At 40.9% G+C, this 24,319-nt stretch overlaps 1 protein-coding gene across 1 annotated transcript; it reads right to left on the reverse strand.

Moving 5' to 3' along the window:
- Positions 1-12,972: 12,972 nt before the first annotated feature.
- On the reverse strand, positions 12,973-24,103 carry LOC110502956 (peripheral myelin protein 22). The gene is made up of 5 exons (XM_021581303.3): positions 23,896-24,103; positions 22,866-22,957; positions 22,623-22,716; positions 16,566-16,706; positions 12,973-14,664 (listed from the first exon to the last, which is right to left on the reverse strand). Exons 2-5 carry the CDS (start codon positions 22,941-22,943, stop codon positions 14,504-14,506), a joined length of 474 nt encoding a protein of 157 aa, XP_021436978.3. The 5' UTR covers positions 22,944-22,957; positions 23,896-24,103; the 3' UTR covers positions 12,973-14,503.
- Positions 24,104-24,319: the final 216 nt, after the last annotated feature.

Raw genomic sequence — 24,319 nt, forward strand, 5'->3', positions numbered from 1 at the left:
GCTAAATACATGCTTAAATAGATACAAATACCTATTTCTCTTCTACTGCTCTTGAGACAACAATGGACATCATGCCCCTTTTTGGAGCAATGTACTTACTTTATTGAGCAGATTCAACTATGCCTAAATGTCCATCTTAGTTGGACTACTACAAACCATAAACTGGGGTGTATTCATTAATCGGATTCCAATGCTAAATATTTAGTCTGTTGCAAAATGTTTTGTAAATGTAAACTGAAACCGTTTACTCTTGGAAGCAAAAAGAACAAATGGAAATAATCAGGTACCTTCATTAATTTTTCCAATATAAACTCATATTTTAGTATTGCAAAGTATTGCCAAGTTTATATTTTGATATCAATTTTGATATTTGATACAGTGCCTTGCGAAAGTATTCGGCCCCCTTGAACTTTGCGACCTTTTGCCACATTTCAGGCTTCAAACATAAAGATATAAAACTGTATTTTTTTGTGAAGACTCAACAACAAGTGGGACACAATCATGAAGTGGAACGACATTTATTGGATATTTCAAACTTTTTTAACAAATCAAAAACGGAAAAATTGGGCGTGCAAAATTATTCAGCCCCCTTAAGTTAATACTTTGTAGCGCCACCTTTTGCTGCGATTACAGCTGTAAGTCGCTTGGGGTATGTCTCTATCAGTTTTGCACATCGAGAGACTGACATTTTTTCCCATTACTCCTTGCAAAACAGCTCGAGCTCAGTGAGGTTGGATGGAGAGCATTTGTGAACAGCAGTTTTCAGTTCTTTCCACAGATTATCGATTGGATTCAGGTCTGGACTTTGACTTGGCCATTCTAACACCTGCATATGTTTATTTTTGAACCATTCCATTGTAAATTTTGCTTTATGTTTTGGATCATTGTCTTGTTGGAAGACAAATCTCCGTCCCAGTCTCAGGTCTTTTGCAGACTCCATCAGGTTTTCTTCCAGAATGGTCCTGTATTTGGCTTCATCCATCTTCCCATCAATTTTAACCATCTTCCCTGTCCCTGCTGAAGAAAAGCAGGCCCAAACCATGATGCTGCCACCACCATATTTGACAGTGGGGATGGTGTGTTCAGGGTGATGAGCTGTGTTGCTTTTACGCCAAACATAACGTTTTGCATTGTTGCCAAAAAGTTCAATTTTGGTTTCATCTGACCAGAGCACCTTCTTCCACATGTTTGGTGTGTCTCCCAGGTGGCAAACTTTAAACAACACTTTTTATGTATATCTTTAAGAAATGGCTTTCATCTTGCCACTCTTCCATAAAGGCCAGATTTGTGCAATATACGACTGATTGTTGTCCTATGGACAGAGTCTCCCACCTCAGCTGTAGATCTCTGCAGTTCATCCAGAGTGATCATGGGCCTCTTGGCTGCATCTCTGATAAGTCTTCTCCTTGTATGAGCTGAAAGTTTAGAGGGACGGCCAGGTCTTGGTAGATTTGCAGTGGTCTGATACTCCTTCCATTTCAATATTATCGCTTGCACAGTGCTCCTTGGGATGTTTAAAGCTTGGGAAATCTTTTTGTATCCAAATCCGGCTTTAAACTTCTTCACAACAGTATCTCGGACCTGCCTGGTGTGTTCCTTGTTCTTCATGATGCTCTCTGCGCTTTTAACGGACCTCTGAGACTATCACAGTGCAGGTGCATTTATACGGAGACTTGATTACACACAGGTGGATTGTATTTATCATCATTAGTCATTTAGGTCAACATTGGATCATTCAGAGATCCTCACTGAACTTCTGGAGAGAGTTTGCTGCACTGAAAGTAAAGGGGCTGAATAATTTTGCACGCCCAATTTTTCAGTTTTTGATTTGTTAAAAAAGTTTGAAATATCCAATAAATGTCGTTCCACTTCATGATTGTGTCCCACTTGTTGTTGATTCTTCACAAAAAAATACAGTTTGATATTTTTTTTGTTTGAAGCCTGAAATGTCGCAAAATTAAAGGGGGCCGAATACTTTCGCAAGGCACTGTATATATGATAAATCTATATTTTTTTTCTCAAATAGCTATGACAATAAATGGAAGATGAAAACAAGACTTGAATTGCGAGAAAAGTTCATGTTTTTCCTTAAGTTTACATTTGAACTTGACCCCTTCTCATGTATTTGTAATGAATCCCCAATCCCCTTTCTCTGTAAAGGTTCTATAAAAAAACTTTAATACAAGGTTTTATATAACCCCAAAAATGGTTGTAACCATAGTGGAACCTTTTTTGTGCCATATAGAAGCTGTTTTTAATGGTTCATTATACAACCTTATGAAAGGGTTGTACATAGCACCATACAGGTTATATTTAGAACGTTATGAGCATGGTTCTTTATAGAACCTTCATAAAAAGGTTCCATAAAGCACCAACAAGGGATTTGCTATGGTTACAAACCAAATAACCCTTATTTGGCACTAACTATATAGAACCATTTGTTTATAGTGTGCTGTGTAGAATTATTTTCCATCTGATGTAGAAAATGCTGCCTGTTATTACTAGAGCTCACAGGTATGCTGCCAACAAAATCCAAGGCTGTTGTGTAATTCTGCTTTATTGTTTCAGCCATCACTCCACTTCTACTACTAACTATCCACTGCCAGCTGTGTTGTAAGGGCCTCTTGAACATCCCAGTAGATGGACAATTATCTTTAGGGGGTTTCTCTGTCTGCATGGTAACATTTGGAGGACTACCTCACGACCATTGCCTCTTAGGCCATCACCCATCAACATTGTTAAAAAAACAGTGTTTTGATTCTTCTTTCTCCTCCCTTGGCTCAGCAGTACCTGTTCCTCTCAGAGTAAGTGGTACTTTGCTGAGGATAAAGAGTCTGGTTTGCATACTCTCCAGCAGAATTTGTGTGTTCTTTGTTTACGTGAATGACAGGGCATTTGGAGAAGCTGTTTCAGTTTGAGAGGGTCTTTAATCCTCTAGAAGCCAGTCTAATGTTCACATGTGGCAAGACCTGCCATGAAAAACCCTGCCCAAACATAATAATAACAAATCCTACCCTAGTGTTTAGACTGCTGGCAATGTAACTACAGCCCCACCTTTTAATTCAACAATGAGACCTTGTAATCTTTGTCAATTATACACATGCAGTTAACAAAAGATATGGAAATGTCTGCTCTATCCAAAGTTACCACCAACTGATTGCAGCATTACCTCACAAATGTACCAATTAACCAATTTTCTTGGTTAAAAATTTTGGTGATAAATAAAAAAGTAAAGGCTGGAATTGAATCTGATCAGCCTGTCAGGATTTATGTAAATATTATCCACAAAACATGAAGTGTCCCTTATACACATATACAGTGCCTTCAGAAAGTATTCACAACCCTTGACTTTTTCCACATTTTGTTGTGTTACAGCCTGAATAAAAAATGTATTAAATTTAGATTTGGTGTCACTGGCCTACATACAATACCGCATACTATGAAAGCGGAATTATGTTTTTAGACATTTTTACAAATTCATAATAAATGAAAAACTGAAATTTCTTGAGTCAATATGTATTCAACCCATTTGTTATGGCGAGCCCAAATACGTTTAGGAGTAAGCATTTGCTTAACAAGTCAAATAATAAGTTGCATGGACTCACTTGGTGTTCAATAATATTGTTTAACATGATTTTTGAATGACTACCTCGTCTCTGTACCCCACACATACAATTATCTGTAAGGTCCCTCAGTCGAGCAGTGAATTTCAAACACAGATTCAACCTCAAAGACCAGGGAGGATTTCCAATGATGGGTCAAAAGAAAAAAAGCAGACATTGAATATCCCTTATACCACTTTGGATGGTGTATCAATACACCTAGTCACTACAAAGATACCGTCATCCTTCCTAAATGAATTGCCAGACAGGAAGAAAACCACTCAGGGATTTCCCCATGAGGCCAATGGTTACTTTAAAACAGTTAGAGTTTAATGGCTGTGATAGGAGGAAACTTACTATTGATCAACAACATTGTGGTTACTCCACAATACTAACCCAAATGATGGAGTGAAAAGAAGGAAGCCCATACAAAATAAAAATATTACAAAACATGCATCCTGTTTGTAATAAGGCACTTAAGTAAAACTTTAAAAAATGTTGCAAAGAAATTAACTTTATGTCCTGAATACAAAGCATTATGTTTGGGACATATCCAACAACACATCACTGAGTATCACTCTTAATATTTTCCAGCATGGTGGTGGCTGCATCATGTTATGGGTATGCTTGTCATTGGCAAGGACTAGGGAGTTTATGATAAAAAGAAACGGAATAGAGCACAGGCAGAATCCTAGAGGAAAACATTAATTCAGCCTGCTTCCAACAGACACTGGGAAACAAATTCACCTTTCAGCAGGACAATAACCTAAAACACAAGGCCAAAAATACACTGAAGTTTCTTATCAAGATGACATTCAATGTACCTGATTGGCCTTGTTAGAGTTTTGACTAAAAATCGTCTTGAAAAAAGCTGTTGTAAGACTTGAAAATTGCTTTCTAGCATTGATCAGCAACTAACTTGAAAGACCTTGAAGAATTTAAAAAATAATGTTCACATTTTGTACAACCCAGGTGCGCAAAGCTCTTAGAGACTTACCCAGAAAGACTCTGTAATCTCAGCTGTAGATCTGCCAAAGGTGATTCTAACATATGTTGAATCAGGGGTTTGAATACTTAAGTAAATTAGATATTTTTGTTTTTGATTTCCAATACATTTGCAAATATTTCTAAAAACATGTTTTCACAGAGACTGCTGACACATCAGCAGCTGAGCTTCAACATAACATCCTGGGCAGCATAGAATATAATGGGCTGGATTTTTTAAAATGTCATGGGCGGTGGTATGATGGAGCTGCTGACATGAGCAGGGTCTATTCGGGTGTGCAGGCCAGAATATCCAAAAAAGAGCCGCTTGCTGTTTATGTGCATTGCGCAGCGCACAATCTTAACCTGGCTCTCAACGACTCTGTCGAAAATCTTCCAGAGATTCACCCGTTTTATGATACTGTTGAACTATTATCCACCTTCTTCGGGCACGGCATAAAGAGGTGGTCAATGTTGAGTGGTGCAGTATATTTGATTTTACATCAAAAAAATAAAATGTTACTCTAAAACGACTGTGTCCCACCCACTGGTCATCTAGATATGAGTCCCTTGCTGCCCTGAGATACAGATATGTGGATGTAATGAATGCCCTCACCAAGATTGTGCTTTTAAGTGACAAGAAGGACGAGGAGGGATGATACATCAGCACTGAAAAAGTGATTTTGTAGTCATTCTGCCGATTAAGGTTTTAGGTCGTCTCCAAAATGCTACAGGCCAAAGACAGAGCAATCAGCCTACTCAAGGACATGATAGAGGTCCTGTCTGGACTCCTTTTTATGACTCTGCCTGCAACAGTAGCCAGTGCAGAGCTCTCCTTTTCCAAACTGAAAATAATTCAAATCATACCTGAGGAGCACCATGGGACAGAAGAGACTGAGTGGGTTGGCCCTTCTGTCCATTGAAAACACCAGGGCCAGGACCACAGATTTGAATGCCAGTCAAAGACTTCGCAGAGCGCAAGGCCCGTCGAATGCCCATCAAATGAGTATGCTTATATTTTTACATGGGAGACTACCCAGACAGCCTATATAAATCAAGCTTTATTGAGATTAATGTACATTGCTTGCCAATCTACGACTATGCTTGATCTGCCTTTGGAAACCATGTTCTGGTGCACGGCCGCTGAGCCATTTCATCATCATAGCCTATACGTTTAACTAGGCTATAAGAATAATAGTAAGCACATACACATCATATACTGTTAAAAGGCATGCTGCTATTTAAGCAATCTGTTTGAGTGCTCCACTTGATTGATTTGCTGGTGTTTTTGCTTTGGGCCTCTGTGGAAAGCAGATCATTTGAAATACCAGTATGTCAGTTTTGCCACCGTGCGTAACTTCCATGAACATGTACTGGGTCATTAGCTGTGATCTATATATCTATGTTTTATAATAGAGGCTATTGCCTATTATTTGCAGATAAAATAGGGTGTTTTTTGACCGCTTTGTGCATTCGTTGGTGCTGATCGACTTATACGGGTTAATTTCTGACCGCCCCCCGTTCATGGTGCTGAATGTATATTGTGGATTCTCTGGTAACAGCGTCAAATGTGCTCTTAGATTGGGTTCAGCAGTTGATATGATACACTTTTCAAAAGTGCAAATCAAGTCAGATTACAATGTGGAAACTTTAGAAGACTTTATAAATCTCAAATACAGATCTTACATCTGTAGGTCTGGAGTATTTGACTGTGAGCTTAATCACAGTAAAGTCTTTTGTCATCGCTTTTCCTGGGACAGAAAATACCAACCCTGCCTTTGTCCCTCTTCTCAATTCCATGAATTACTATTTTCAATGTAATAGTATGTATAACATATTACAAAACTGGAAGAATGTAGCGCATTTGAGTGGAATCAGTCCATTCCCTGATGGGTCGACAGGCAGCAGCTTTTTGTGATGGATGCTAACACCGCGAGACAGCTGTGGGTAAAACAAGGGCACTGCACTATGTGAAGTATAGGTCTTCAGCTGTAATCCAAGATGTCTACAGGAGTCTTCTTTCATGGTTGGAAACTCACCCGTCATCACTTCGCTCTCCAACATGATATAGAGCTACACAAGTGGGCTGATTCTATGCTGACCATTTCATTTATTGCATGAGAAGTACCTCTGTTTTAAAAATGGGGTCAAATAAAATGTAATTTAATTTGTCATATGCGCCAAATACAACAGCTGTAGGAAAGATGGGGCTGACAGACATCACAGCTCTGCTTCGAGCGCCTAAGCAACTTGCAGTATTTTTTGTGTTTTATTTCTTACATTATTAACCCAGAACATTTTTTGTTTTATTTCATACAGCTGTAAAGAACTTTTGGATATCAGAGTGGTGGTAACTCAACAGCATTCTGACCAGAAATACAACTTTCCAAATGGGATCCTTTGTTTGTACCCCCCAGGGCAATTGAACTGATCCCAGAGGCTGCGCCAAGATGCCTCTGGGACTTATAGTCCAACTCCGGAGGTGTGTACACCATCCACCACTTCCGAGTATATTACTCGCTAATATTCAGTCTCAGGACAAAATACTAAGTAGAGTTCAGGACGAGGATCTCTTTCCAGAGAGACATCAGGGACTGTAACATACTCTGTTTCCTGGAATCATGCCTATCTCCGATATACTGTCTGCATCCATATAGTGAGCTGGATTCCCAGTACATCGCACAGACAGGAATAAAGAACACTCCGGGAAGAAGAAAGGCGATGGTGTATGTTTTATGATGGTGGTGTGATTGTGATAAACGTACAGAAACTCAATACCTTTGTTAATCTAATCTGGAATACATCACAAATCAAATGCCAACAGTATTACCTCCCAAGATAATTTTCTTCGGTTAAAGTCACAGCCATGTATATTCCCCCTCAAGCCAGTACCACGACGGCCCTCAAGGAACTACACTGGACTTTATGCAAACTGGAAACAAATCCTGAGGTCGCATTTATTGTAGCTGGGGATTTGAACAAAGCACATTTGAGGAAAACACTACCGAAGTTCTATCAACACATTAACGTAGTAGTCGCGCTGGAAAAACAGTGGGATATGTTCCAGGTAGCCTTTGAGAACAACAGACGAATACACGGACACGGTGAATGAGTTTATCAGGAAGTGTATAGGGGATGCGGTTCCCACTGTGACTATTAAAACCTAACCAAACCAGAAACTGTGGATAATGGCAGCATTCGCACAAAATTGAAAGCAAGAACCACCGCATTTAACCATGGCAAGATGACTGGGAATATTGTTAAATACAGTGTAGTTATTCCCTCCATAAGGCAATCACACAGCAAAAATCAGTACAGAGACAAAGTTGAGTCGCAATTCAACGGCTCAGACACACAATGTATGTGGCAGGGTCTACAGACAATCACGGATTACAAAGGGAAAACCAGCTACGTTGTGGACACCGACGTCTTGCTCCCGGACAAGCTAAACACCTTCTTCGCCTGCTTTGAGGATAACACAGTACCACAGACGCAGCCCGCTCCCAAGGACTGTGGGCTCTCGTTCTCCATGGCCAATGTGAGTAAGATATTTAAGCACATTAACCCTTGCAAGGCTGTCGGCCCAGACGGCATCCCTAGCCACCTCCTAAGAGCACGTGCAGACCAGCTGGCTGGAGTGTTTACAGACATATTCAATCTCTCCCTACCCCAGTCTGCTGTCCCCACTTGCTTCAAGAAGCAAAAAGGTAACTGAACTAAATTACTATCACCCTGTGGCACTCACTTCTGTCATCATGAAGTGCTTGGAGAAGCTAGTTAAGGATCATATCACCTCTAGCTTACTGGACACCCTAGTCCCACTTCAATTTGCTCACTGCCCCATAGATCCACAGATGATAAAAATCTCCATCACACTGCCCTTTCCCACCTGGACAAGAGGAATACCTATGTAAGAATGCTGTTCATTGACTATAGCTTAGCCTTCAGCACCATAGTACCCTCCAAACTCATCATTAATTATCGGGGCCCTGGGTCTGAACCCCGCCCTGTAAAACTGGGTCCTGGACATCTTGACGGCCTGCCCCCAGGTGGTGAAGGTAGGAAACACCACTTTGCTGATCCTGAACACAGGGGCCCCACAAGGGTGCATGCTCAGCCCCCTGTACTCCCTTTTCACTCATGACTGCGTGGACATGCAAGCCTCCGTCTCAATCACCAAGTTTGCAGACGACACAACAGTACCCCAGGGCCAGGTCTTCCGGGAAGTCATCAAATGAAGTCTCTCGGACATTTAGTTTCCGTTTTAATAAAAGTGGCCATTTCTCCTAAAGGGAAAATACTTTGAAGACGAAACTTGGTGAGCACAGGTTTGAGCCCAGAAACAAGATGGCGTCGAGGCCTCAACACTTTGAGTTATGGCCCATTTTCTGGGATTAAAGGTCAAAAACAGTCATAGAGTGCTAATTTTACCGCTTCACGTTAAAGTACATGAACCTACGGTGTGAGAAAAAAAAAGAACCAACCATTTATCTATCGTAATTTACGAGAAATTGTACAATTGGTGATGGTTAAAGAATTGTATTTATTTTTCTTCAAATAAGATAGATCCAGTTGCGGGGTGTTCAGACTAATCCGTTAAGGCGGGTTTCGGAGCACGACCATCACGAAAATGACAACATTTATAAAAGTCTTTGGGGTCGCCTCAGCTAGGCCTAAACATAATACCGGAACTGGACCCGCAGCTAGAACGAAGCTACGTGTTAAGTTTTTATCATGGTTTAAACATTAGGCACTGAATTTTAGGCCTGCTCTGAAATATGTGATAGTTGACTTCTAAACGAGTTGGAAAAAGTGGGTTTGGTGTTAGTATGATATCTTACTGAGTGATGGACGCTGACTTTTGCAATAAGTTTAAAAGAGTGATGAACAATCACCAAAATAACAGACTGAAAACACTAAAATAGTTGACAAATGGCATCACCGTAGTCTCTAGGCTGTGCTGAGTTCAAGAGGATGCCCCTCTTGACCGTAGCTCACTGTCTGACCGCAGCGACGTGCAAAAAAGTAGGCCCAGAATGAGGCCTGGCCTAAATTTCAGGTGCTTTTGGGTGACAGTGGCAGAACCGTTTGGGTTAGAAGGACAATTCAACCACAGGAACGTTCCTAAGGTCCTCCCGATCTGTGCAAGCCTAACCATGACCATGTGGCATTAACCCTTAACAGTGAAAACAGGGTTTTTCATATCACAGTTTACAATGACATCTCTCCCCATAGGAATGCCATATCAAACGGTCTTTGATGACAATCCCTCAGGCCACTATGAGGACTACCTGTGTTGATTCTAAGCTTCCTGGAGCAACCGGAAGTGGTATAAAAAAAATATATATAAAAAAATAAAAAACAGTCACCCTGAAATTGTTTAGATATAGCCAACCTGCAGTTTGTGAAAAACAATGCATTCTACCATCTGTAAATGAGTCAGTTCTTAATGTAAAGGCTTACAACTCATGATTCTGTGAAAGCCTACCACAAGGGGGACATGTATTCAGTTTAAGCTTCCTGTGCTTACCGGAAGTGCCATAAATTGGGGTCAAATTGGGGTCATTCGAAGGGTTAAAAAGGTCACATTTTTCCAAAACTTCATGTGCAATTAGGCAACCCTCATGAACTGGAAATCAGTCATTTCTCCCAACAGATGTCAAATGATATCTTGACTCATTCACTTGACGGCTGACTTTTGTCCATTTACATTACATTTAAAAAATGATGAACCATCATTCAACTTGACATGCTGATGTCAACACCAACGAGCGATGGAGAGGAACCACTATCACTGCCTGGCCATCCCGAGTTCAACAGGCCAGTCAACTGGGCATTTCGCAGTATATTAGAGCATGGTAAATGCCCATTGTAAAAGACATTGCTTTAAAAGACATCATTTGGTCAGCATAAATGCCATTTGGACATGGTTCACTGACTTGGGTTCAGAAACCGACTTCCTATGATCATATATGGCAAATGGACATAACATCCTGATTTGGCACTTTCAATACTTATATAATGGCATTGGGACACTTATGCCATTTGGCCATGGTTCACTGGCCTTTGACATATGGTCATATATGGCAAATGGACAAAATATAGGCCTTATGGACAAGTCAATAAAACAAGTCAAAAGGTATGTTCATACAGTTATATGTAAAATTGACACAAAAAGAAACGGTCCAGAAAGCACTTTAAAAGTTCACATTTTTACCTTTGCGTCCATGTCTATTAGCAAAATAAAAGTTCACGGTGGAGCGCGCTCGCCATCATTGGGATTTTTGCTGTATGACACTTGGCATTTGCCATATTCCAGTCGCCATAAGCTTTGAATGAATTGCTGTCCATTTGAATGGTATTCGATTGTATTTCGCCCAATGGCAATAAGATGCCATTAATTTGTCCATTTCATGGGGGGGGGGGGGGGGGTCTTCCCTTACCTAAATACAGTGCATTCGGAAAGTATTCAGACCCCTTGACTTTGTTATGTTACAGCCTTATTCTAAAATGGATTAAGTAAAACTGTATCCTCAATCTACACACAATACCCCAAAATGAGAAAGCAAAAACAGGTATTTAGAACTATTTGCAAATGTATTTAAAATAAAACAGAAATACTGTATTTACATAAGTATTCAGGCCCTTTGCTATGAGATTCGAAATTGATCTCAGGTGCATCCTTGAGATGTTTCAACAAATTGATTGGAGTCGACCTGTGATAAATGCCATTGATTGGACATGATTTGGAGAGAGGCACACACCTGTCTATATAAAGTCCCGCAGATGACAGTCCATGTCAGAGCAAAAACCAAGCCATGAGTTCGAAGAAATTGTCCGTAGAACTCAGACAGGATTGCAATGAATCACAGATCTGGGGAAGGGTATCTACATTTCTGTAGCATTGAAGGTCCAAGAACACAGTGGCATCCATCCTCCTTAAATGGAAGAAACTTGAAGCATGGTGGTGGCAACATCATGCTGTGGGGATGTTTTTTAGCGGCAGAGACTGAGAGACTAGTCAGGATCGAGTTAAAGATGAACGGAAAAAAAGAGAGATCCTTGATGAAAACCTGCTCCAGATTGCCCCGGACCTCAGACTGGGGTGAAGGTTCACCTTCCGACAGGATAACGATCCTAATTACACAGTCAAAACAAGTCTGAATGTCCTTGAGTGGCCCAGCCAGAGCCCTGACATGAACATCTCTGGAGAGACCTGAAAGTAGCTGTGGGATATGTATGTAGTCACGATGGGAACGACGTCGTCAATGCACTTATTGAAGCCGGTGACTGAGGTGGTATACTCCTCAATTCCACTGGATGGATCTCAGAACAAATTCCAGTCTGTGCTAGCAAAACAGCATAGCGTCTACATGTGACCAGTTCCGTAATGAGCAAGTCACTGATGGTGACTTGGTATAGTTGCAAAATCCTGGTAACTTTTCCAAAATTCCAACCTAGATTTCTAAGTGGGAAGACTTCTGGCGTTAGGAGGGAATGAGTAAATCCTTCAACTGGGATTTCTACACATTTTACAACCCTAGTTAGAGGGCTAGATAAACAAAACCAAATATTAGGTTTAAAAAAAAAAAAGAAAAAAAAAAACAGCAGTTTACAATTTGACTATTCTATCAATGCAAAATATTAAACTTTTTAGCAACAAAACAAAAAGAACAAGGCTCCAAGGCGAAGAAACATCCTAAATTGTTTAAGATCAGTCATGTCAATCAGTCACATGCTTACTGAGGTGTAGCGTACAGTGTCTGAAATTGAATTTTAAGAATGCCCATCTGTAAGTCTACCATTTGTAAAACACAAAAAAAAAAAAACAAAGCCCGGACAGGGACAATAGATGTTGGCTCGTGCTTACTGGGGTGTAACCTAACACGTCGGCCCACAATGGATTATTATTTTTTACTAGACAGGTCAGTTAAGAACAAATTCTTATTTACAATGACAGACTACCCTGGCTAAACCCTAACGACGCTGGGCCAATTGTGCACCGCCCTATGGGACTCCCAATCACAGCCGGTTGGGATACAGCTTGGAATCGAACAAGGGTCTGTAGTGTGCAACGTGTTAAGTGGGAAATGCAGAAGTATTTTATTTTTCACTATGATCAGCTTGTCAAAAATTGACAAACTTGAAACCACTGCTCATGACAAATGGGGTGAAAACTCCTGGACAATTGTGCCTATCCATTCCATATTGGCCATTTTACTTTGACCTGTCTTGTTTACGTGACAGCGCATTTTTATTTTGATTGAGGCTATTTGATGGGAGAAATCTGCATGATGCTAAGTCTCATTACATTGTCAAAAAAAATTCTCGAACAGAACCAAGCTCCTAGTGCAGGTATTATTATATTATGGCCACAGAGCGAGAGTTCAGAATTTGCATTCACTTTAATAACACACCAACCAAATACAAGAAGAGATCCCACATTACTCTTTCATGCACTGTACATTTTTACTTCCTCTCTTCAGTAGTTCACCATACTCTTCAAGGCAGACACTGGACCATTTAAACATATATTAAGATTGTAAATAGCTACATGCAGTTCAACATTAATCAATGGTCTTGACTATAGCTCTAATGGTGTTAGTGTTATGCTGTGATGAGGAATACACTAAATAAAATAGTGAAATGCATAGAAATCCCCCGTAGGTAGGAGCTTTCTATTTGGTTTGTTTCATTAAGTCTACATACTAAATAGTCAGACATGTTATTAACATAAAACATGTACTTCAGTGTGGCAGAAACTGCAGCTTGTCAAAGTGAATCGGAACATTTGTATCACAACTGCAGACCTCTGTCCATTTTCTCCCACATGGCAAGGCTAATACTAGAAATTATGTCCTCTATTCTGCCTTGATCAGGTTGGAGTACGCTGCCTCAGAGCTTGCTTGCCCTTCTTTGAATTATCTATATAATGTAATCAGATCTAAAAAAAATACATACATTTTGATCTGGCTGCAATGCCCTACTAGTTGTTACAGTACTCTGTCAAAGAGGCAGGTTGGTATCTAGCGTGTTTACTGGTCGTAAATATGCTAGAAATACAAACAGGTGAACATGGCTTGGCCTTACAGTGAGAGAGAAGACAACAACCCAGATCTAAGTCAATGCAGTCATTGATCTCTCGTTCTCCATCCTTGAACTCTGTCTAAAACAGAGGAAATCAAATGGAACAATGGCAAGACATTCCAACCAAAAAACGACTGCTCCATCACCCTAACTCCAACGCTCCTTTTAGCTGAACAATCACAGTGGACTGTTTTTCTAAAGCTTTTAATTAAAAAAAATCTCTATAAACCGAAGCAGTTAGGCACATTACATTGAAGTCTACTTCTCACCCTGACGTTTATAGTTACTTCATCAGTCAAGACATTTGACTGTAAAATGAAAATGTCTATCAGTAATAGGAAATACATAGCACCATTTGTTGAAAATAAAAACAAAATTTAAAAAAAAGTTAAACATCTAAGCCATTATTTGGATGTTACCACTTAGTTTTTGTAAAGCAAGCTCAGTTAGAAAATCCTTCTAGCTCTCTATTTTATACATGCACTTTGGTGAAAACTGTTCAAAAACACAGCGTCTATTTCATCATTACAAACATATTTATCAGCTAAAACAAAGCTTGTCTGAATATCTGACGGAGCAACAACAATACTATGTACACATGTAAAGTGTTATAAATAGACTTTAAACCATAGATACTATATACAGCTTCAAATTCTGACAGTATTGTTTCATCATGTGTTACCTCCCAGTACGATGAAGACCTGGGTGAAGACGGCTGTGGACACAGTCAGAAACCAGTCCTCAAGCTTCTGACTACTCTCCTGGGGGGGGGGGGGGGGGGGGGGGATTGTTAATGCTGAGAGTGGGGTGGAGGTTAGGGAACAGGGGTCTTATTCCCGTTTTCTCAAGATGACATAGATGAGTCCGCTGATCAGGGCCAGAGGGAAGGCCACCCAGGCCATGATGTAGGCCCAGCCAAAGGCCTCTGAATCAGGTACCCACTCAGGACTCATCACCGTATAGATCACTGCTCCACTCATCACAAACAGACCTAGAGGAGAGGAAAATATGAGAAGAGGAGGAGATCAGGAGATGAAGGGGAGGGGGACGAATTCTTAACATCAAATTCTTGTGTCACGCCATCATCACAATCTGCAATGCTTCATGGAAGTCCTAGAATTAACCATGTTGGGCAGCAGTAGAGGAGAGGTGGGGTGAGTAGGGTCCATACTTCCCAAATGGATTCCCCCCAGCCAATTGTTCCGTCACACTGTCATGGTTCCTATTGAACTACAAACATGCTTCTGTTAGATTCCTCAATTCCTCATCTAAAGCCCTGGCCTGCTTCCAAGTTACAAGAGAACCCAGCCCTGCCACTAAACTGGCATGACACGGTCTCTGTGTTGATGTTAAGTTAATTGTTGTTCACCCACTACGTTTCCAGTCTTGAAATTTCCAGTTGTGAGTGTCTGTGCCCACTGGCATTTCATTTAATTATTATTATTTCACCTTCATTTAACCAGGTAGGCCAGTTGAGAACAAGTTCTCATTTACAACTGCGACCTGGCCAAGATAAAGCAAAGCAGTGTGACAAAAACAACAGAGTTACACATGGGATAAAGAAACGTAGTCAATAACAATAAAAAAAAAAATCTGTATACAGTGTGTGCAAATGAAGTAAGGAGGTAAGGCAATAAATAGGCCAATAGTGGCGAAGAAATTTACAATTTACACGGGAGTGATATGTACAGATGAGGATGTGCAAGTAGAAATACTGGTGTGAAAAAAAAGAGCAAAAAAAACAAATATGGGGATGAGGTAGGTAGTTCATTGGATGGGCTTTTTACAGATGGGCTGTGTACAGCTGCAGCAATCAGTAAGCTGCTCTGATAGCTAATGCGTAAAGTTAGTGAGGGAGATACGTCTCCAACTTCAGTGATTTTTGGAATTTGTTCCAGTCATTGGCAGCAGAGAACTGGAAGGAAAGGCAGTGTTGGCATTGGGGATGACCAATGAAATATACCTGCTGGAGAGCGTGCCACGGATGGCTGTTGCTATGGTGACCAGTGAGCTGAGATAAGACGTATAAATGACCTGGAGCCAGTGGGTTTGGCGACGAATATGTAGCGAGGACCAGCCAACGAGAGGAGCATACAGGTTGCAGTGGTGGGTACTATTTGGGGCTTTGGTGACAAAACAGATGGCACTGTGATAGCAAACTGGATGTAGTCTGAGTATGGTGTTGGAGGCCATTTTGTAAATGACATCGCCGAAGTCAAGGATCCGTAGGATAGTCAGTTTTACAAGGGTACGTTTGGCAGCATGAGTGAAGGAGGCTTTGTTGCAAAATTGGAAGCCAATTCTAGATTTCATTTTGGATTGGAGATGCTTAATGTGAGTCTGGAAGGAGAGTTTAGTCTATCCAAACACCTAGATATTTGTAGTTGTCCACATACTCTAAGTCAGAAGCGTCCAGAGTAGTGATGCTCGTCAGGCGGGTGCAGGCAGCGATCGGTTGAAAAGCATGCATTTCGTTTTATTAGCATTTAAGAGCAGTTGAAGGCAACGGAAGGAGTGTTGTATGGCGTTGAAGCTCGTTTGGACACTGTTAACAAACCTCCAAAGAAGGGCATGGTCTACAGTGCCAACCTGGGAGATTAGAAAGTGCTGCCAATGGTGAACACAATAGAACAGAAGAGGTGGCAGAATACAATAGACCCTATTCAACTGACAGACAATATCAGTGCACTGACAGACAACGCAGAAGCTGTTTGTTGCAACACTTTCTGTGAAAGTCCACCCCGGTGCGGCGGGTGCATAGTCTGGATGTTTAGTGAACTGCTGGTGTATTGCTTGAATACAACAAGAAGCTTTAGGACCCTTTATACAGTGTAAACTTCTGAATAGGTCTGTTTCAGTTGAGTTTTCCTGAATGACATAATGGGAACTTACTGGCGAGGATCTGGAAGACTCCAGTGAGGAAGAAGCGGCCTCCCTTTTGAAGGGTGAAGAGCTGACAGAAGAACAGGAAGAGAGAGATGAAGCTGAAAATGATGGACAGGATCATCAGGGCCTGCACCGCCTGGATCCACACTGCAGGGAAGAGAGGGGGAGATTGTCAGTCAATTATACATCATATATTTAAGCAATAAGGCCTGAGGGGGAGGTGTGCATGTTCAACACATCACGGCTAAGGGCTGTTCTTAGGCATAATGCAACACAGAGCTACAGAGGACCACACAGGACACATGGACTATACATGGCTATGCAGTATATACAGTTGAAGTCAGAAGTTTACATGAGTCTGTTGGAGTCATTAAAACGTGTTTTTCAACCATACCACAAATTTCTTGTTAACAACTATAGTTTGTGTAAGTGTATGTAATCTTCCGACTGCAACTGTATGAATTGGCGATACATGCATTAGACACACAACTATACATCAGACTTCACCTTCTATTTACAGCAACATAGAAGCCCAATCATGCAGAGTTCGCAACACTAAAGAAACGACTTTAATGGAGATCAGTGAAATGACAGGAAAGAAGCCCTGTTTAGTTACCTGGAACACTTAACCCATAAAAGTCTAAGTCAGGGGAGGGGTTCTACTAATCTGTATGGAATTGTTTTAAGGAGGTCATACCAAGGATCATTTTGCAAGACCCCTTGAAGTATCAATTTTTATGATTTGATAAAAAAAAAAAAGTGACCTATAAGCCCATGAATAACATTCACTAAAAATGGAACAGAAGAAAGAGGAAACATTTGCATTTATTTTTTACACGTATTTAACCCCTTATTATTGGCACTATATACAGTGTCCATATATACACACTTCCATTAACTTTTTCAACTGGTACCAGGGGACATTCAGATCAATATGGGTATCCTAGAGCAAAACAGAGAGTCTCTCACCTTTGCACAGAGGGGTCATATACGTGTGTGGCCCAAACAGACAGAACTTGGCGGATTGGGACTTGTCTGAAGTCGGTACAGCCAATATGCTTGTGGGGGTTGTAGAGAAAAATGGAGAATACCATCGTGTTCGTGAGTCTCATTTGTAGGCCAAACCGTTTGGCCGCTACAGATTTGTGTTACAAGACTGTTTTTCGGGATGTCTCATGGTCTGACAACCACAACTCTAGCTCACCTTTCACCGAAGACGCAACATCTGTGGATTGAGAAGTATCCAATGCAAAAAAACAGATCTCTAGTTTACAATTAGTGATTTTACAGGGATTTTTTTGTGTTATGCTGATTACATTTCCAAGGGGGTACGAATGTCAACCACAATAATGGTACCTAGGTATCCTGTTCCTGAAAGCATTGTAGGCTACTCAATAATACAAATAGACCCTTGTATAAGATATTGATGGTCTGGTTACTATACCTACTGCTGTTCTAAGGCCAGGTTACTAAAGCACAGAACACCCCATTAACCCATTATAGTAACCTGAAATGACAGCCAGGGACTTTGAGCAGTAGCGTTGCATGGGTAAAAATCACTGGGGAAAGCCAGGCCAGAAAAAAAGCAATTTTACAACCGGTGTTGTGATAATTGTGTTGTTTGCTCTATAACCTGTTAGGCCTATATAATCACGGAGGCAAAGCTTATGAACTAAGGCAGAGACATTAAGACAGTGGCAGAATAAATTCATCCACACCTTTGTTTCATCACAAAACTAGAGTCCACAAAGCATACTGCATGTAACATGACCTACAGCATTGTCAAGCAAGTTAAGTGTATCCAAAAGGGATTTGGACTTGTGGTTTTCTGTACTGTACTGGCCAATGATGATTATAACAGCGATTCTGATCCAATCATTAATGTATCCTAAATTTCAGAATACTAAACTATTGATTTAGAACCACGGAGAGTTACCGCAAGACACAAAGAAAAATGGTGCTGCCTCCACTAATCCAGCATGATTTCAACATGCTTAGTCCAATACAGTGACAACTAAAAGATACCAAAATCAATTTAGTCCAATCAATGTAAGCTAACTATGATGAGGCTGTCCATGAAACTGATTCATGTGTAAAAATGTTGACTCACCCTACTTGTAGAGAAACGCCAATGCCATCCTCTTTCATGTTGCCTAAACGGTCTATGACTGTCATACAGCACACACGGTTTGTTGTCCTAGGCTACCTGGCTAAAATGCTTGCTCGCTAGCTTAACTCCCTTTCATGGGAAACTAGTTAGCTAGTAAAACTTAGATTTCTACACCTGTTGAACTTCCATCCCCTCAATCCAGGGGCACAATGTATACATTAATGATTGGATCAGAATTGCTGTTATAATCATCATTGGCCAGTACAGAGAATTATGTAAAATCACAAGTCTAAATCCCTATTAGCTAGCTAGTCACCGGAGGGCAACAACAATTCAAGTTTTTTTTGTCCATGACATTTGGCTTCTAAAGTGATTTGATTGGTGTGAAGCCAAATCCAGTGGCTTCCCTTGAAACATTTGGTGCGCCAGGACCATTCACAGCTGAGCTCAATGACGATTTGGCTTCCCTTGCATTCAATGCTACGGGCGGCAACAACGTCATACTCTTGTTGAGCAGACAGAATCAGATAGATGGGCTACACAGACAGGGGGGCGCTGTTTCGTTCACTTGGATGCTTTCGCCGGTGAGATACATTGTTTCATAAATATCCTTCAAATCGCAAGAGACAGACTAAAGATACAAAATAATTTATGTTTTTTTTCTTGGTAAATTTTTGTGGAAGCCAGGCTTCCCTTGGCATCCATGAATACATGCCACTGACAGATATATCCCCCCACCACTCTGTGTTAGCGCTACAACCACAGCACTGTCTACGTCTGGAATGCCTGGACTTCCACGCAGCTCTATTTCTTGTCAGAGGGTCATGCATGTAGCCTTGCATACGCTCTCAGGTTTCCTAAGGCATCTCTCCATCTAGCTCTCCAAAGCCATTTCTCACATCTCTCTCCCTTTCACTTCATGTTTAGCTGTGTCTGCTGCTGTCACTACCCATGCCACAACATGTTGTTTTCTGCTGGAGCTCTACCAAAGTATTTACCAAACAGAAATGTATTATTGGACTACGTAGAAATCTATTCTACATCAAGTAACACATGGAAGTAGCAAAATTAGATTTCAAACACAAAAATAAAAAAATACACCTTATGGAACAGCGGGGACTGTGAAGCAACACAAATGTAGGCACAGACGCATAGACATGTTCACATGGATTTTGTGATGTAGATATGTGGTAGTAGAGTAGGGGCCTGAGGGCACACACAATGAGTTGTGAAATCTGTTGAGAATGTATTATAAAAAAACATTACATAACTGCCTTAATTATTTTGGACCCCAGGAACAGTAGTTGCTGCCTTGGCAGGAAATAATGGGGATCCTTAATAAATACAAATACAGACCTGCATGCCCCCATTGGATACTAAGGACACTGTACCATAGTCAAGTAGGAAGATAAGGTTCCAGTATACACCATGCATCCTCCATGTCTCAGGTACTAAACTTACTGTGCATGCTTGTTTTTAACCAGCATTTCATTCAGCCCAAATCCAGTGGTTTTTGAGACCCTGCTCAGGCTGCTTTAGCATCACTAATTGGTTAAGAACCCTCAAAATGAATGATTGTGGCTCAGACTTAGTCCAGTCCACAGCAGACACTTTACAAATTTATAAAACTGTTCGTTCAGTCGACATCCATTTGTAGATTGTTTATACATCTCCCATGATGCACCTGAAGCTTTCCAGGAAACTAATACATCTTGTCATGAGAGGTTTGGGGAAACAGGGTTTGATGGATTCAATGACGTTATCAAAGAGTCTGTCACCCCAGAGCAGAGAAATAGCCAACAATACTATCAAACCAATCCACTGTATAGCAATACGACAAACTCTATTTATATCCATGAAAGCTTTACATAAAACCAAATCTCATAGTAAGGCTAACGATACGTTAATGTATATGACACAATTTATAGGCCTAAACATGATAACATGTTGCATGATACTTCGTTGTTCGGCACTTTGTTTTACATCAGGGTTCTATAAATGTATCCTGTACGGTTGATAAACAGACATGTTCTCTTCCTTCCGCTCTTCCTGTCTCGTACCAGAAGGCTGTGACATGGGCCATTTCCTGGGGTGAGGTGTGGTCCTTGGGCCCACAATATCTACCATAATAAGAGTCCCTGTTGTGCTCGTGTCTACGGTCATTTCCATTCTACACTCAATGGTTAGAACACATAACCCATACAACATGTTACACTGTACTCTATGTTATAGAATTAATTCAAAATAGACATTTTTCACAGAAAATTCAAGAGGAAAATTAAGAATTGTTCTTAGTTTGTTGAGTCCTGACTATCCTGAGGCACAAGGCCATATCTGCTATGCATGTCATGTTAATGTCACGCTTCAGCTGACAGATTGAAGTGCCAGCCTGTGGCTACAGTAGAGATCATCTTTGTGGGGTATACTCGGAATTGTCTCAGGATAGTAAGTTTGTGGTTGGAGATACTCCTCTACTGGTGTGGGGGGCCTGTGCTTTGGCAAAGTGGGCGGGGTTATATCCTGCCTGTTTTTTTGTTTTTTTGGGGGGGGGGGGGGGGGCTAGGGTCAGTCTGTTATATCTGGAGTATTTCTCCAGTCTTATCTGGTGTCCTGTGTGAATTTAAGTATGCTCTCTCTAATTCTACCTCTGAGGACCTGAGCCCTAGGAACATGCCTCAGGACTACCTGGCCTGATGACTACTTGCTGTCCCCAGTCCACCTGGTTGTGCTGCTGCTCTAGCTTAAACTGCTCAGGTAATGGTTCCACAGAACAGTTCACCGGACGTGGTACCTTGTCCCAGACCTGCTGTTTTCAACTCTAGATACAGCAAGAGCGGTAGAGATACTCAATGATAGGCTATGAAAAGCAAACTGAAATTTACTCCCGAGGTGCTGACCTGTTGCACCCTCTACAACCACTGTGATTATTATCATTTGACCCTGCTGGTCATCTATGAACATCTTGGCGATGTTCTGTTATAATCGCCACCCGGCACAGCAAGAAGAGGACTGGCCACCCCTCATAGCCTGGGTCCTCTCTAGGTTCTGGAATTTCTAGGGAGTTTTCCTTGACACCGTGCTTCTACACCTGCATTGCTTGCTGTGTGGGGTTTTAGACTGGGTTTCTGTACAGCACTGACATCAGCTGATGTAAGAAGGGCTTTATAAATTAATATGATTGATTGATGTTTCTGCTAATTGTAAAATATTCTAATCCATATGATAACTTCTAATTTAATATGGTATTGTTTGTTGTTGCAGTGTATCGCTCCAACCACTATTGACTCTGGTCTGAATCTGTCTCAGACAAAAAAAACTAAAAAAAACAGCTGCTAGGTCTCTGTTTTTTTTAAATGATCTCGCTGTATACAGGATCTGATACATGGGTGTGACCAGAGCTGTCAGCACACTGTGTTCTGTATGGGGTGGTCCAAGGCCTCCCTGTCTGCTGCACACGCACAATGCTGATCAGATCTAACACTTTAAAATACCCTTAAAAAGACCCATACATGCCTGAATATGGACATCACACCATGACTATTTATACAGAGTTTCACATTCTCACCCCTAGATGGCAGTAGGGTCTCATTGGAGCCAGATTCCCATTAGGGGCATGATTAACATTAATGTGAGTGGGATTTCAGGGCCTAAGCCAGTTATTAATCACACTTGAAGTCTTCCCACGTTTTACTGTCTAGGATCTTACAGTCAACCAACAGTGCTTAACTTATTCTCAAGACACAAGAAAGTCTCAACCAGTTTGGTGTCAAATGCACTAATATTTAGAATACCCCATTTATAGGATCTACAAATAGATATCTACAGTATATCCTTCAAAATTAGTTCACTATTGGACAATAGGAGGCATCATCAGCATCACGCAGAATGAGAGATGACTTTCTGAAAAAAATCTAGCCACTGCAGCAGATGTACAGGCAGTCTCTCTATTTTACCTCCAGTGTTGGCCAGGTCACAGTGGTATCCTCTATTGGTTGTAGAGCAGTTATTCCAGAGGTCTGAACTGCTAGTGGACCCTGTCGTCCAGGCCTAGAGGATAAACACAGAGCTGCTATTATCAAGAGAACACTGCAGCCTGATAGAAAACCCCTACACATAGCAGAGATGTCAACGCTTTAAGACTTTTTTTTACTGTTTTGATTAATTTCCAGAAATGATTGGTAATGAGCTTTACTTACGTTGACAATTGTTGACACAAATAGGAGGACTAGGGCTGCAATGTGCAGGACGACGATTCCCAGTAGTAGGAGCAGCATCTTGTCAGAAGGAGCTAAATGAGAAAAGAGAGAGGAGCAGTCAGTTTCTGAAGGTCTCTCTCCAGTTCTGTGGGACTGGGACATGGGTGTGTCACTGCAGGATCTGTAATGCCCTGCATTCAACACAGAACAGCGCCTTCTCTGAAACTTGATCTGCACAGTGGAATGTCTATCGGAGAGGAATTTAAAAAGGAGAACATGTTTATGTCCAACTGATATTCAACTTGTAATACACATGAAGTAACGTTTAGCTGAACATTTTGTTAATGTTTTAAATGTAATAGTTGCTTATGCATGTCCACTAGAAATGAACAAGTGTATACCTACAATATTTTTAGAGTAGCATGGCATTAATCACACCCTTAGTAAGTTTCCCTGCTTTCCTTTGTGAGAAAAATAATTTAAAAAGGCAGGTTGTTGTTTCCTCCATGTAGCATGATAAACAAATCAATCTAGGTTAGAACAGACCAGCTTTCACACAGCACTGCAGGTCCAGTTGGAACTAAAACATGTTCCACTAAACCAGAGATAAGTGGACATTATCAACAGCACTGTGTAGGCTACTTCCTAAATTATTTATGCCAGTTGGTGTGTATATGTTGCATGTGTATTCTCAATAGGTGCTCATGAATAATAAAATACACAATTCGACTCCATCTAGCAAAACTATTCAATAATAGACCAGAAAAGGCTACTGTATGTCGAAACGCTGATAGTCGATATGTAAAATTAACAGATCCATCCGTCAAACATGTTTTTATGGATATTATAGCTAGTAGGAAAATAAAGTCTTTCCAACGCCTGCCCGCCTGCGAGAAGATCGCAGGACTTCAATTTTAATGAGGAAAGGTCGCTTCGTTTTGGAGTTCCGTTCGTGCCATATATTCCATACGCATGTGATTATTTAATCTACCGAAAAAGTTCACCACAGTTGGAAGCAAAGATAACTTACTTAGTGCGACTGCAGAGTGACTATAATTCCACAAAAAATGGTTTTCCGAAGAAAAGTGTGCAAAGCAAGTTTCCCCGAGTCCAACAACTGTTCCAAATTCTTCCGACTAGATTGATGTGAAGGGCAGCGCTGCAGTTATAAAGTATCTCATTATGGAAGAACAACGCCCATCGGTGCGTCGATACGTCAGGGAGTGCCCCTCTGTGATAGGATTTCCGATACATCATTTGGAAGTCAAGTACATAATTACACAACAGGAAAGCAGTCTGGAAGTTACTCACTCACTGTGCTTGGAAGTTATTTCATGACACATTGTTTGCTTGAATACATGGGTACCATGAACACATAACGACCTTTTGTCGTCGAGGATAATGTATTAATATCTCTCTGGATGGTATTCCTTAGAATAATTTCCCCTAAATGT

This window comes from Oncorhynchus mykiss, chromosome 23, assembly GCF_057628025.1.
Source record: "Oncorhynchus mykiss isolate SJ-2025 chromosome 23, ASM5762802v1, whole genome shotgun sequence".
Classification (NCBI taxonomy): Eukaryota; Metazoa; Chordata; class Actinopteri; order Salmoniformes; family Salmonidae; genus Oncorhynchus; species Oncorhynchus mykiss.